The sequence below is a fragment of the Myotis lucifugus genome, unplaced genomic scaffold (genome assembly GCF_000147115.1).
Source record: "Myotis lucifugus unplaced genomic scaffold, Myoluc2.0 scaffold_581, whole genome shotgun sequence".
Classification (NCBI taxonomy): domain Eukaryota; kingdom Metazoa; phylum Chordata; class Mammalia; order Chiroptera; family Vespertilionidae; genus Myotis; species Myotis lucifugus.
In genome coordinates, this window is record NW_005871629.1 from 173764 (window position 1) to 189817 (window position 16054).

At 50.3% G+C, this 16054-nt stretch overlaps 1 protein-coding gene across 1 annotated transcript in view; it reads right to left on the bottom strand.

Annotated features, from left to right (window-relative positions):
• Window positions 1-4251: 4251 nt before the first annotated feature.
• FRMPD2 (FERM and PDZ domain containing 2) overlaps window positions 4252-16054 on the bottom strand; it is a 54864-nt gene continuing 43061 nt past the window's right edge. Inside the window, 9 exon segments of the mRNA XM_023745783.1 lie at window positions 4252-4303; window positions 4605-4692; window positions 13424-13474; window positions 13477-13503; window positions 13506-13530; window positions 15260-15270; window positions 15273-15325; window positions 15327-15401; window positions 15403-15469. Coding sequence (XP_023601551.1) covers window positions 4252-4303; window positions 4605-4692; window positions 13424-13474; window positions 13477-13503; window positions 13506-13530; window positions 15260-15270; window positions 15273-15325; window positions 15327-15401; window positions 15403-15469 — 449 coding nt within the window.

Sequence of the window (16054 nt, forward strand, 5' to 3'; positions counted from 1 at the left end):
CCCTTACTGCACCCCCTGCCAACCTGGTTGCCCCCACCTGCCACCCCTAACTACTTTCCTGCCTTATCACCCCTAATTACTCTGCCTGCCTGCCTGCCTGATCACCCCTCACTGCCTCTGCCTGCCTGCCTCATTGACCCTAACCACTTGCCTGCCTTCCTGATCACCCCTAACCACTCTGCCTGCCTGCCTCATTGCCCCTAACAACTTGCCTGCCTTCCTGATCACCCCTAACCACTCTCCTGCCTGCCTGATCTCTCCTAACCACTCACCTGCTTGCCTCATCACCCCTAACCACTCTGCCTGCCTGCCTGATTGCCCCTAACTGCTCACCTGCCTGCCTTATCACCCCTAACTGCCTCTGCCTTGGCCCCTGCCACCGCGGCTTCATCCAGAAGGACGTCCGGAATGACGTCCAGATGGTTGTTCGGCTGTCTGGTCTAATTAGCATATTACACATTTATTATTATAGATAGTGGGCTTTACAAACATTATAGAAATCAATCTTTATTCACAATTATGTAAATTATTTCCCAATCCATTGCTATTTTTTCATTAATTTTGTCATTATTTTAATATCATCAACTTTGTAGTTCTTTTTTGTTATGCTTTTTATATATTACTGTATACTATAAGCCAGAATTAAATTTATATATTACTGTAAGCCAGGATAAAAAGATATCAAAACACATGACTCTGTAGATCTGATATGATGAAAGTCTGTTTTCTACCAGCTTTTTTCTGACATGTTCCTGTGCATTTAATCTATCTGTACGTACTTTTAGTAGATGAAATACCTTTGAGTCTAATCATGGGTCAGCCATCCTTGTTCTCTGTGAGGTGCCCTCCCACCCCGACACAAAGACACTGACTGTCATGTGTCTCTATCATGTAGAGCTAAGTGTGCCCCCTGCTCACTCTGGGGTCCAACAGATCTATTTCTTTTGAGCATCTGCTATTCCCACCTGGTTTAGATTTTGTCATGGCTGTATGTCCAACACCTGGTAATGCTGGATCTACCTCTCCATTCTTCCTTTTGTGTTATATGTTCCCATCTTACATTTCTTTAATATAATCTTTAGAATCAGGTTGAGAATCAGGTTGATTCTTGCCTATTGAAATCTTTTATTAATCTATATATATAAAAAGCCAGCAACCAAAACACCATAACAACCTCTGTCAGGAGGAGGAGATGGCAAGAGGTTGGCCAGCCGGCCCGCCCTGATCGGGGCCTGGTCAGGGCAGGGCTGATCGGAGGTGCAGCTGAATCCCCAAAGAAAACACTTTCAAAAGAATTTATACCCATAGGAAGTTGCATAGAACACAGAAAGATGTCAAAACACATGACTCTCATGGCCTTTGAGCCAACACCTTGAGCCGATTCCTTTGCGGTAACTAGGGACATGTTGAAAACCACAAAAACTGCTTCAATTAATGAAGAACTAGATAGTGCAAACCAGAACACTGCATCTGCCCCAAAAAGTGGGCACCAGTGCCTCGCCTTGTCCCAAGGTTGGGCAAGTTTATCTCAATGTAGGAAGTTGGTTCTCAACATCCTTCACAGATGGAAGTCCTCACCCCTAGACATGAGTGCAAGGGTACACACACACACACACACACACACACACACACACACACTTGACATACATCCCAGACCTGAAGAGAGGTCACAGACACTACCCAAATGAGCCTCAGAGGTGACAGGCATGATCTTTTCAACCTTAGTTCTTAAAAACTGGGCCAGACCCTCCATCACAGGTCATCTTCTTAGGCACCTTCTTTTTCCTGGTGGCGGAGCTTGTGGGCACATTCTCTGGACCAAGGGCATCTGAGGGCTCTTCCATGTGACCACAGTCAAAAAGACATCCACACAGAAACTCCAGGTTCTCCCTCAGGAGACTGTGCTCACCTAAACAATGCCTCGCTCTTACTGGGTGGCCTCTGCCATTTGGCCAGCAGCCTTTTCTAAACAGAACATTTGCATTGGCTCCAATCCCACTGGATAGCAGGGCCTGTTTTAGCCTCATTAGAGAGAAATGTTCTGTAAGAGAAAAGCAGGACTCGTGACACGTGATGGAAGGGCATCTATGTTATATTAAATTCACACCGAAAGACACATTCAAGGGAAGTGCAAGAATGTGCCAAAAGTAGAATCAGAGAGATGCCGTGTGAATCTGCCTCTCCTAGCTGCACGATGTTGGAATAATTAAATAAACATTTTAAATCCCATTTATTAAAGAGGAATGAGGATATCATTCAAAATTAATGTGAGGGTTAAATTAAATCATTGATAGAAACTCCCTCTGCACTATTCCTGTCTGAGAGGACAAAGGAAAACAATTCGTAATATGGGTTCAAAGGATGCACTGCTCCATCCGTAAGCACAGCCTGTGCCCTCCAGGACTTCTCCCCTCGCCGAGGTGACAGTGGAAATATTTACAACAGAGGTAGGTCCTCAGCCTTTTGGGTCATAGATCTCTGAGAAAATTTAAAGAATGTGAAGAGCCGCTTTTTCCCAAAGAACTACACAATCAACATTCCAGGCGCAGACGTCGATGGACACCTTGAAGCGCATCCGTGGGCTGCTCCGTGGAGCCCAGGCTAAGCCCGCGGGCCTTGAGCAGTCCCACCTGCACGCCCACCTTTCAGCAGCAGGAAAGGATGAGTGACAGTGACAAGACTCAGCCTAATTACATCCTAAGCCAGTGTCCACAGCTGAGGGCTATTCAGTCCATCCCAGACCCTGACAGTCTTTCCATAAACCAGGACTTCTCCCCACCCCACTCCACACCTCACGTTAGGGCATAAGTCTGACTGCCAGTCCTTTGTCTACATGGGGAAATCCAACAGGATTGAATGTATTCATAAGGCTGCATCATCTCGCTGATGTTTCTTCCTCCTTTTTGATTTATAATAAAAATAGCTAACACCTTTTAAGCCCTTACTACATGCCAGGCAGTGTGCCAAATGCCTGGCTCGGATTGTCCCCTGACTCTTACAATGAGAGCATGCGGTGGGATTTGTTATCCCCATTTGGCAATCGGTAGCTGAGTCTTGGATGGTTGAAGAGCCATTTTGCTGCAAGTCACCCGCTCGTGAGGGTGGAGCTAGGTTCAGAGCCTGAGCTGCTCACCTTGAAGCCCCGCTCTCACCTCTCTGTGCTCCACAGCCTCCCTCCAGGGCACGGAGAGCTCCTGGGCATTTCACACGCCCAGCACTCATGGTGCCTCCTGAGTCCTCAAAGCACTGCTGGCTCTTCCCGTAGCCCCAGCCCTGAGGAGCTCTCTCCACAAGACTGCCCTCCACAGGGCAGCCGCTCCCTGCTTGCTCCACACTCTGTGAATCCATGTTTCATTCCCACAGTTGTCAGCTGTCTGACTTCCCCATAAATGGCATGTGCGGTCTTCAAAGCTTCCATGTCATCCCCTCTGTTCACTTGTTTTCTATTTCAGGGAAGAACAAACCCTCTTGTCATGTTTGAATTTCCAATACCCACCCACGTGATCAGCTTGCCTGCCACCGTCCTCTAAGCGTCCAGTGCCATCGTTTGTGCTGAGAGTGTGCTGGGCCCCGAGGATGAGCGTGAACGGGTGTGTTTCAATTACAACCCAAATCCGGGAGCCAGTGCCCCAGCACGCCTCAGTGCACCCTGAGAGTGTGCTCATGTGGAAGTTTCTTGAACACTCAGCATTCTTTTAAGACTAGAACTACATATGTGGAGGCACTTTAACAGCTGGAAGGTACTTTAGCAGCCTGTCAAGATGTCAACCCGCTCTACTCCCAGTCTCACATTGTTCTTCGTCCTCCTGTGACCTCAACAGCACGATCGGACCCCAGCCTGGTGACCCAGTCCCAGCTTCTAGTGGCTTTCTTTTTTTTTAATATATTTTATTGATTTTTTACAGAGAGGAAGGGAGAGGGATAGAGAGTTAGAAACATCGATGAGAGAGAAACATCGATCAGCTGCCTCCTGCACACCCCCCACTGGGGATGTGCACACAACCCAGGCACATGCCCTTGACCGGAATCGAACCTGGGAGCCCTCAGTCCACAGGCCAACGCTCTATCTATCCACTGAGCCAAACCGGCCAGGGCTTCTAGTGGCTTTCTTGATCAAGAAGGAGCTTGCTGTGCTGAGCCACGGTGGCTCAACAAGAAGGGCCACATTACATGAGACCAAGACTTGCTTTCTAAAAATTTCAATACCGAACCCAGAGGCAGGCAGGAGCCGAGGAAGCAGGAGCCAGTACTTCACAGGCAGCGCACCAGCGAGCGCGAGGCGGCAGGGTAGCACTGAATCGTCCTGCGCGGAGTAGGAGCCCGGGGGTCACTGGGACTGTTACTTACTCACTGTAAGATGCTGGGAACGTCCCCAGTGTGTCCTCTGTAAAATGTGAACAACAATAACCTTTTCCTTTGGGTGGTTGTCGTGGACGTGGACCATGGTAGGTGCTCAGTGAAAACGCCTGCGTGGTGACATGTGACCAGAGGGGCGGTGGTGGGAGCACGGTGCTGCCCACAGGCCATCAGGTAACCAGAGTGGCTGAAACAGTGAGCCACAGGGAGAACTCGGTCCAGCCCCATCTGCCCGAAGTGATACCCACCTGAGGGCGCCATCACCTGGGTCTGTGAGCTCCTCTCCGTCCTCCCATTCTCGCTCACTATCAGGGTACTCTTCTGGGGGCAAGGACTCTGAGAGCACCCCAAGAACAGAACTGCGGCAAGGGAAGCTCCCTGAATTCGCCTCCAAACATTCCCCACAGGCAGCCAGCCTCCGGACGCACAGCGGATGGGAAAATTCACTTCTTCCTCCGCGGAGGGAGAAGGGACTTCAGGTGGATGGCACGTGTCAGCTGCCGCACCATCCAGTTCAGGACTAGAAAACAGAAACCCAGCGTCTTCTGGCATCGATCAGAGATGCCTCTCCCTGTCTTCCCTTGCTTTTTAGGATTCTCATCATGGCACATCACAGGAAAGCCAGCCAGGGTTCAAACAGTCCTTGCCAGAAGCTGCTCTGGGGCCATGAGGTAAACTGAGTAAGGCATGACCCCTGGAGGAGCCCCCAATTTAATGGGAATAGTGAGCAGGAAATATCACAATGCAGGTAATGAGTGCTATGGTAGAGGCAGCACAAAGCATTATGGGTGCAGGGGAAGCCCCTGACCAAGCCCAGGAGACCATGGGGACTTGCTAAAGGGCAAAGCATTGAAAGTAGAGCTATGACCCAGTTCCAGGAATAACTCTTCACATGGGAGTCAGTCAGACCTCGGGCAAGTTTATTAACTCCTCTGGAACCTCAGTTTTCTCATCTGAAAAATGGGAAGATCAAGCAACGTATAGGATGTTGGGATGCTTACATTAAATAATTCTGATACAGCCCTCCATGGTTCCTCTTACAAAACAAGGTCTCGGAAAGTAGGAGATGCTGTTACTACACTGACTGCGAGTGTTACTTCAACAGAGGAATTCGGTGGAAAAGGAGAAAGCGGTGGTTGGGTGCAACTCGAGCAGGTGACTTGCAAAGCACTTTGTGCGAATATCAGGTCCTTTCCTGAGCATGAAGAGGTGGCCGTTGGGAGGCAGCCACTACAAGGACATTTCCTCCTTGTGTGACACAGGAGGCAGATGAACGCTGGGACAGTGTCTGGCAGCAAAGACACAGACACACAGTGAAAGAGCAGCTCCTAGAGGCGGCCCGAGGCAGCACGCATGCTGTTCATTGCAAAGAGCGGCCCCTGCAGACCGCAGAGCATTTTGCACATGCAGAGAAGGTGCTCAGAAAGTGTCTGTTGAAGGTCTGGTGAGGAATGATGAGTAGGAGAATCTGAAACAATGCGCCCAGATCTAGTTTTTCACTAAATACACACTTCTTTGTTCATCAGCCTCCTCCCCGACCCCCAAACCAATGGGCTGGCTTTGTTACATTATGGGGTGTGAGGTCTCCTGCCCTTAAAATCGGCTCTGGCACCTCCCAGCAGCTACAAGCCCCAGACTACCACAGGGCGCCTTCCTCCCCAGCAGAGTCAAGTGTCTGCTCCAACCTCAGTTTTGCGGACAAGAGAGCTCACTTCTGCTCGTGAGAGCCGCAGGGTGCGTGTAAATGTGCACTTCGTGTAGATATACACTCATTCCTGTGTCTATAAGGAGACTATGCAACAGACTAAAGAGGAACATTCATTTAAAAGGAAACTATTTAAAAACCACTCAGCACTTCAAGGGAAAATTGGTTTTAAACCTTAAGATACTTGGCTGGATTGTATAGAATATGTGGTTTCTTAATTGTATAGAAATTGTGCTGAAAACCATGGAGGTTTGTTAAAGAACGGGAAAGCCAGCCTGTTGCCGTCTGCTCATCTGAATTGTCCATCAGCCACAGCAGTGAGGGACTGTCCACTGCCGCCACCACACTGCGCCCACCTTTCTAACAAACCTCTTGCTCTCCTGCTTTGATTTGGGGCTCAGCTATGGGCCCTGCCTGAAGAGAGAGCCAGGGAGGCATCAGCCTGGAAGGCAAGGGCAAGAGGCCCAAGTGTCCAGAGACGGCTTGGTGGCCCCCAAGGTGAAAAGCCCTGGCCATCATCCCATATAAGTCAGGGAGCAGCTGCCTTTCCTCCTGCCCTTCCTCACCCCCCAGGCTGCCCTGGAGCTGTGGCCTGGAGTTTGATTATGGGTGTGGGGAACGGTGAGCAAGAGGCCTGTGAGAGCCCCAAGGCACAGCCCACTTTATGGAAGGGCAGGACCTGGAGGCTTGGGGAGTGAATAAGGATGGTGGCATCGCTGCAGAGCAAGGCCAGATGTCTGGGCAGGTGACCAGCGGGTGAAGAGGCAGAGTCCTTCATCAGGGCTCGCAGCCAGTTCAGGGCACCCGGGATAATGCAGCAGGACTCCCACCTGGAGCCTGAGGGCCCAAGGTCCCAGAGCTCTCTGCTGACCTCCAGGTACAGTCAATGACCTAGTCCTAGTTACTCCCGCCCTCCCCACCCCCACCCCCCAAGCTGTCTGACTAAAGAAGCCTTTTATAGACACATCCTAGAGGAGGACCGGGAGACTCCGGGTGAGCTCCCGGCCCCGCCATCCTCCCCACACGAGCTGGCAGGGCCCTGGAACCCAAATGCAGCCCCTCCTCGGAGCTGCTTCCGAGGAGGCGCCCCGCCAGGCTCCGAGCAGTGCAGTCGCTGTGAGGCGTTTGCTTGTAGAGGGTGTGTGCTTCCCTGGACAGGCTCCTGAGACACTCGTCACTGAAGTCACGTCCCCTTCCAGGAAGACCATTCAGATGAGCAGACGGCATCTCTAGGCTGCAATACCACGGTTTTGTAATCGCCCTAATCGCTGTGGTTAAACTCACAGCCAAGCTCAGGTCCTGTGTCTTTCTGTGAGGCTGAGCCTTCTCCAGTTCTCCAGGGACAGGCCCCACCGACGTCCTGTCAGCCCTGGCTAGTGCGGGGAGCTCAGGGCCAACCCCCGCGAGTCCGGGATTTGCATGGTCTCTAGGACGGCTAGTGGAAAAGGCAGTGGACTGCTGGGCTTGAAGCTCAAACGATGATCGTGAGCTGGAGATCGGGATTTGGGAGTTGTCACAGTGTGTATCAGGGCGAGCGGGTGGTAGGGGCGGTCCCCTGGGAGCCTGTATGGGAAAGAACCTGCTGAAGGCAGCGCCAGGCCCAGCCTACTGAGGGCTCTGCTCCGCTGTTAGACCATCCTGTCCCTAGCCAGGCACCTGCCGCACTGGCTCCCCTCAGCTCACAGGGTCCCCTGAGCCCTCCCATCTGACCAACAGCCCTCACCCGGCAGCTTCATTCAAGGCTCAGCCAGCTGCTCTGATGACGCACCTGGCAGGTCAGCCGCAGTGTTAGACACTTCGCCTCCTTATTACTCCAGGGACAGAGTGCTCCCTCCCAGAGGCCAGGCCCTCACTCCCTTTATTTCAAGGCCTCGGCCTCACTTTACATTCTTTTTTAAAAATATATATTTTATTGATTTTTTTACAGAGAAGAAGGGAGAGAGATAGAGTCAGAAACATCGATCAGCTGCCTCCTGCACACCCGCCACTGGGGATGTGCCCGCAACCAAGGCACATGCCCTTGACCGGAATCGAACCCGGGACCCTTCAGTCCACAGGCCGACGCTCTATCCACTGAGCCACACCAGTTAGGGCACTCACTTTACATTCTTAAGTGACTCTGAAGCCTTCCATCACCTCTTCCACTAAGTGATGGCTGCTGAAGCTGCATGTTTCAATTCCATGAACTTAAATATATGTGCTGGGGGTTGGAGGAAGAGGAGAGGGAGAGAGAGAGAGAACTAAACATTCTGCAGTGACAACTTCCGACTCAGTGAGAGTCAGCCCTGAAGGGAGCGTGGGTGCAAAGTGCACCTGCCGCACCTTCATCCCGACAAGCCAGCACTTGCAGATCGCATTCTGCAGAGCCCACAGCGCGTCACCACACTTCATCTGAGGCTCAACCGGAGAAAACCTGACCTGCTCCGACACCATGGGGAGCGTTGCATCTTCCACAGTGACGCGCAGGGGTAACATGGCTTGGTGTGATTTCCACCATGTTCCTAACTTTGGAAACATGATGATAAAGTGGGTCACCTCAAGAAGGAATGAATCCTGCACCCCTGGCGATATTTAAGCAAAAGCAAGTCCCCTCCTTCAGGGACGTCCAGGGCAGATTCCAGCATGGGCTAGGAGTTGGACTTGATCGTTTTTATACTGAAAACCCCCGAGCTTCTGTGAGTCAATGAATGGGACAGTGACCACCTATACTAATAATTAGAAAAAAAAGTAGTAATATGAACTGATAACCATGTTAGATGAAAGGCACGTGACCAGTCAAACTCCAGGCTTGCACCTAAACCCAGAGTCTCTTTTTAATCCAGCTCTCAGGGTCTCATCACCCCGAACTGGCTGGCAGTAACACCGTTAAAACCCAAGAGAGGCCCCACGTATAGGGAATTACAGTTCCTTGTATGTTTCCTATAAGATCATATCAATGGTTCTTAGATTAATCTTTGTACATTATTTCTTTGATCATTTAGGCAAATATTCCAGTTACAGCCTAGAATACACTTGTGTTTGTGCATTTTCAGACAATGAAAAGAATGCCACTGATGAATGTGCTTACCCACTTCTTCTGCTTTTCAGACTCATTAGTTTTTGTTTGTTTGGCACAGAATTCTTTTAAAAAAATGTGTCTAAATACTTTCAGGGAACATATGCCTGGCTCCCGTTGGTCACAAATCTCACCTGCCTAATGCAGGACGTCAGCTACCTCATACTTCATGTCACCTACCAGTCCCTACAGATCTTCCCTTGTCAGTCTTCTAATATGATCAATAAAATCAAGCCATGTAATCTCAGTGGGTTTGCATGATTCCAACAAAAACCATCCTTCCTCATTACTGTCTGTCTGTGCACATGCTTCTCTCTCACACACGCCTAGGCACAGTACTCCACCCTTTCTCAGTATTTGTACTGTCTCTCTGCCCATAATAGGTCTCCGTGGACCTTGGGTATCTGTAATAAATACTGTCAAACTGAATCCAATAGTATGTTATCCATCAGGCCAGGACCAGGACTGAAACCTGGAAATACCTAGGAGTGGATGGTCACAAAAATAAAACTAAGTTTAAAAGGGCTATTAAAATGAATGTTTCAGTCCAGATTGAAAATGTAGATCTGCTTTCTTAAGAAACGTTGATTGTGAAGCATCATATTAGCATAGGAATGATGACGCACATAGGGGGGAATTCCTATAGGGGGGAACTCTTTACCTCAGTGCTTCGAGAGGCCACAGAGAGGCGGGACAGAGCTGTGAGCTGCAAAGAGCCCCAGGCCTGCCATCTCTAGCCCCCAGGGTACCACTGGGTGAGGCTGGCTTTCCCGAAAGCTCCCACGCTGTGGTTACAGCGGCTCCAGATCTTGTGCCTCTCTGGATTTTTCCTCCTCTCCAAATGCCAAGGGCATGCTGGGCCTAGTTGGCGTCTGAGCAGTTATTGGCTGCTCGGTTGGAATTTCTAGCAATGAAGGGCATACAGCTTACTAATTATCTGCAAATGTGGTGAGTCTCTATTCTCTAAATTGCTTCTCATCTTCCAGCCACCTTGAATCTCTGCTCTTCAAGTGAGTACCTGTACGCACTATTTCTGTACCTTCTCCCTTCCATCCCCACTAACCAGGTTTCTGTCCCCATTATTCAGTTCCCACCTGAAATTGCTCTAATCAGGGTCTCTGTTGAACTACCTCTTTCTAAAGCTAAAGGACAACTCTTTGTCCTCATCTCACTCTACTGCTCAGCAATAGTCAACATAATTGGCCCCTCACTCATTTACTCTAGTTAAATGTCAAGTTGACCCTGAACTCTATCCTTACCTGGCTTTCCTACCACCTTCCAGGCCACCTCCTCTCAGTCCCATTTGCTGTCTCATTTCTTTGAACCGGACCTCTCACTGATGGAGTGGCCCACGCCTACTTTTCAGCCCTTTCTTGACTTTTTCTATATCTTTTCGAAGGTGGTATCATCCATGTCATGGCTTTAAATGGCATTGTTTGCTGAAAATTCCCAAATCCACTTCTTCCAGCCATGACCTCATGCCAATTCTCCACAAATAACTGCCTAATAGACATGTCCACTTGGCTGTTCCACAGACCTTTCCCTTTAGTGCTATCAACAACTATTGCTGCTTCTCATGTAAACTGCTCCATCTGAACACCCCTGTCTTGGAAAGTGTGCACCATTCATCCAGTTTCTCAAGCCAAACTTTGTTTTCTTTCCTCATACCGAGATCTAATGGAAAAGCAATCCTATGGGCTCTACCTCCCAAACCTTTCCCAAACCTCACTACTTCTTACCAACTATTCGGCTTCAACCTGAGTCCAAACCACAGTAATATCTTCCCTGAATGACTGCTGGCTTACCTCCTGCAGTCCATTCCCACCAGCAACCTGAGGGGTCTTCCTAGAGCACAGACCAGACGAGGCTAGGCTCCTGCTGAACCCTCATCCTCGCACCACCCCCTCCAGTGGCGTCCATTGCAGACAGTGTGGACTCAGCGAATTTCCAAAACCTACAATTGGCCCAACGGCCTCTACACGTCTCCTTCCGTTCTCCCCTTCATTATCTCCAGTCCAGACACCAACTGTTACCTTTTGTCCCTCAAACATCCAGGTCATTCCTGTCCCAGAGCCTTTGCACTTGATATTCTTTCTGCCTGGAATAACCTTACTCAAAATGTTTGTACAGCTGCCTCTTTTCATAATTACTTTATTCTAGCTATGAATTCAATGCTCCCTTTTTGATCTTCAATCTGACCTCTGGAGTCACACAAATGAATTAAAATTCCTCTCCACATGGCCCCAGGCAGGAGAAAGAAAGCATGCCCCACCATACCTTACCCCAAGCCATCCCTCCACGCTCTGCTGGGTTCTCCTGGGGGAAACTATCCTCAAGGACAGAAAGACAACTTTTCCCCTGGCACTTCCTAGGTATCTCAACAAAACCCCATGATACAAACCCCCTCGGCCTGACCTTTGTGTGTGCAAAACTTGATCCTCTCTCACCCTGTTCAGATGTATAATACAATTGCTTTCTGCTAAGCTTTTTTCTAAATTGGCAACTTTCTTATTTCCTTTCCATAGCTCTTTTCCCACCAAAGTCATTATCAAACAACCTGTTGGAGTCTGAGCATCAAGAGGATCTGAGTCACCAAGTCCCATGTGCTGTCTTTAGTGACCGTCACCTTCAATGATGATAAGTGATCATTTTAATCCTCGTTTTGTATGAGGAATCATGGGCCCTAGAGAAGTTAGGGAATTGCCCAAGGCCCATGCAGCGAGTGAGTGCGGAGCAGGTGTGGGAGATTGCAGGGTGTCCACACAGACCATCCAGGACCAAGGTCCTCTCCTCCAGCTGCTAGGAGTGCCGGCTGCTGATGGCACTCAGCTAGCCCCTTCTGCCGCTCAAGGGAGCTTCCTCAGCCAAAGTCAGAGGCAGGCCCCACCCTTGGGGCAGCCATGCCCCAGAGCCGGTTGCTGCTCATGAAAGGCACGGGCTCTCTTGCCCCTCTTAAGGACAGCTCCGAGAGGCCCTCCCAGCTCCAGAGATCTCTGTGGGGTCAGCCAAGACCCCTGTTGCAGCTGCACCACATTCCTTCCCCGCCCCTCCCCCGCCCTGCCTCCCGCATCCTCCCGGGAGCAGTACATCTCTGCTGCGGAGTCTGTGTCCCAGGCACCCAACACGCGGCATTGTGATGGTTCATTTTAAGTGCTAACTTGACCAAGCCACAGTGCCCAGTATTTGGTCAAACACTAGTCTAGATGTTTCTGTGAAGGTATTTTTCAGGTGAGATTAATGTTTGTTTGTTTGTTTTTATATATTTTATTGATTTTTTACAGAGAGGAAGGGAGAGAGATAGAGAGTCAGAAACATTGATGAGAGAGAAACATCAATCAGCTGCCTCCCGCACATCTCCCACTGGGGATGTGCCCGCAACCCAGGTACATGCCCTTGACCGGAATTGAACCTGGGACCCTTTCAGTCCGCAAGGCCGACGCTCTAATCCACTGAGCCAAACCGGTTTTGGCGAGATTAAATGTTTAAAATCAGTAGACCTGTGAGTAAAGCAGATTGCCCTCAGGCCCTCATCAATCAATTCAAATCAGTTGTATGTTTTAAGAGAAAAAGGCCTGAGATCTTCAAGAAAAGAATGAACACTGCCCCCAGACTGCCCACATGTCCTGCATAATTAGACTAGCCAGCCCCGACAATTCCTTCAAATTTCTCTTCACTCCTCTCTCCTCCCCTTCCCACCCCTTCCCTCTCCCTTCCCTACTCACTCTCTCCCTCCCTCCCTCCTTCCTCTATGCATATATATGTACTTGCTATTGGCACACATATATACCTACACACATACACATCTTAATGGTTCTGTTTCTCTAGAGAACCTAATACAGGCATCAAGGTAAAACTTCTGAATTTCCCTGATCCCAATGCCTTTCTTTTCACTGGACCACATGTGGAAGTCATGCTTTAGGAGGGCAGATGCACATTCTGTTTCCCATTCCACTCCTCAGCATGGACACTCTGGTTTCGCATCTACTCCTCTTGTTTCCAGTTTCCCCGCAATCAGCCTGGGCTGCCGGGGAGCCTGGCTCTAGCGCGTTCATGGCCAGGATCTGCACATGTGACCATGTGCAGGGAGATTCAAACGTCAGGAGAGGCAGAAGCAGGGAGGGGAGGGAAATGGCAGAGATAAGACCTCAGGAACTTGTTTCAACCAGTGGAGGTTTGAGGGCCGGCTATGTTCCGGCCCCAGTGAGAAGGTGGCGTCGAACCCTACCTAAGGCAAAGCTGGGCTTCTCAAACGCACCAGCCAGGAAACGAGGTGCCTGATGTGAGGCCTATGGAGAGAGCAGGGGCACCACATCTTGCCTGCCAGCCCTGGTCCATCCCAGGCAAGACCCCCGGAGGGGTCGGCAAAGCAGGAGCGTGACTTCCGAGAGGCCCCTTGCAGTAAATGGAGCACCGCCTATAGGAGGCAAACAGTTAGGTGCGGGGCTGGCTGGCTGTGGTCTCCTCAGAGCTCTCCACCACCGCCCCGGCGCCGCTCCCCATCCCACCTGGATAAGCTCCTCAGTTCCGAAAACTGGAGAAGACCACTGGGGCTGATTTCCCAGAGTGGGCGGATGCAAGGCAGGGCCTGAGCTCCCCCGAGGGAGTGCACCAATGATGATGCCTTCTCTTCAGGGACACAGTGGCTCAAGCAAGGTGCTGTTGCTGTCTCAACCTCCTTCTCTCCCAAGGCCCCCCTCTGAGCATCACCAGCCAACACTCAGCTCGGCTCTCGGAACCTCTCACCTGTGCTATTGCCCCAGTTTCTAGAGGACAGTTCTGAGACCCGAAGCGGATGGATAGGCATCCCCACCTACACATACACTGTCCTGGGGACTCTCCGCCCTCCCTACCTACCCCGGGCCCTCCTCACCCACCCCAGGCCCTCCTCTGGCTTTGGCAGCATGCCCTGTGCTCTGGGGGCATGTCTGTGAGGGCGGCAGGGTGGGAGGAGAGGGAAGCTGGGTAGTGCATGTGTGTGTGTGTGTGTGTGCGCCCGTGCACGCACGTGTGTGCGTGTGCCTGCCTCCCTCCCCATGGGGTAGTCACAGGAGACTGCGTCCCTCAGTTCGTGTCACAGCTCATTTCAGTGAGCTCACTCCATCAGCTCTCTCAGCTTCTGGGGTGTGGTAATTGCTCCTTCCCATGTCCCTTTGGACTTGGGGGAGTGGATCACTGCACCCTGGTTCCCAGCCCCAGGGCTCCATTATTTCCCTTGCCCACACCTTTATTAAACTCTCCTCAAATGACTCAATTTTCTGCCAGGACCCTGACTGATATATACAGTATTCCATAGAGATTTTGTGCTATAAGCATTGAAAAGCATCCACTTTTCACTGTCTTTCATAAATTACACTAGAGGTCCAGTGCATGAATTCATGCACCAGTGGAGTCCCTCGGCCTGGCCTGTGGGATCGGGCGGAGAAACCAGTTCTTCAACATTCACTAAGGAATACTGGATTGTGAGAGGGCCCAGGCCAGGCCGAGGGACCCCACCAGTGTATGATCAGGGCCGGGGAAGGACCATGGGGAGGGTTCCAGGGAGTGTCCAGCCCATCTCACTCAGTCCCAATCAGCCGGACCCCAGCAGCAAGCTCACCTATCAGTCGGAGCATCTTCCCCCCTGGTGGTCAGTGCACATCATAGTGAGCGGTTGAGCATCCTTAGCATGTCATTAGCATATTACACTTTGATTGGTTGAATGGCCAACCAGACACTTAGCATATTAGGCTTTCATTATATAGGATTTTTGATGATACAGGATAAACAATGCAACACTATGCATCAAAAGCTGTAAATTTAGTAGAAAAGCAGGGGAGGACAGAAAAGGACCCACTGGAGTCCCTTCAGCCCTCACACTCACCTCCCAGAATGTGTTATACCTTTAGACAACACAAAAGTCAGGGTTTATCTTCCATTTTATTATGAGCCTAATTAAAGCAAGGCTGAGTCAAGGTCAGATATTTAAAAACTAAGATGAAAAATTAAATGTGAGAATGGGCTGCAGACTGCTCTCTTTAGGTGATCACAGTGCAGGCGCCAGGGCTGATTGACAAGAGCCAAGAGCATCCCTCACAGTGGGTGGGCCTGGGAGAGCATGGCCAACACCAGCATGCACTCAGGCTGCAGCCTTCATGGCCTCCCACCTGGAAGAGGAGCCGTCCGTGGGCTTTCCATTTGCAGCCAGGATAATGCCACCAGCTGCGATGGCTGCTCTCCTCAGCTGGCTGCCCTGGGAAGAGCCGCTTGTTCCTCACAAGATCATTACTGAGGTGGCTGCAGCTCTCTCTCCATCTGCACAAAATGGAATCCCACACCACCAGCAGTCTTCCTCAGTTCGAATTCAAACTTCACACCTGTATGGTAGGGTGTGAGAGAGATCAGCCCTTCAGCACATTACACATAAATTGACCAGCCTCAGAAGGCAAACTGTCAAGGAGATGGATTCCGTGTTTTACATAAAAAGATTTCATTTTGCTAACTTTTATGAGAATCTCATACATGTTGTAGATTAGTATTGTCCAGTGGAAATATACTGTGAGCTACAAATGCAAACCACATATGTAATGTCAAAGTTTTCAAATAGCTACATGTTTAACAATGAAACAGGTAAACTTAATCATATGTTTTATTTATGAACTAGAGGCCCGGTGCATAAAATTCATGCACAGGGAGGTTGTCTCTCAGCCTGGCCTGCACCCTCTCCAATCTGGGACCCTTTGAGGGATGTCTGACTGCCAGTTTAGGCCCAATCTCACAGGGATTGGACCTAAACCAGCAGTCGGACATCCCTCTCACTATTCGGGACTACTGGCTCCTAACAGCTCACCTGCCTGCCTGCCTGATTGTCCCTACCGTTTCTGCCTGCCAGTCTGATCGTCTCCTAACCACCTCCCCCTGCTGGCCTGATTGATGCTAACTGCTCCCCTGCTGCCCTGATC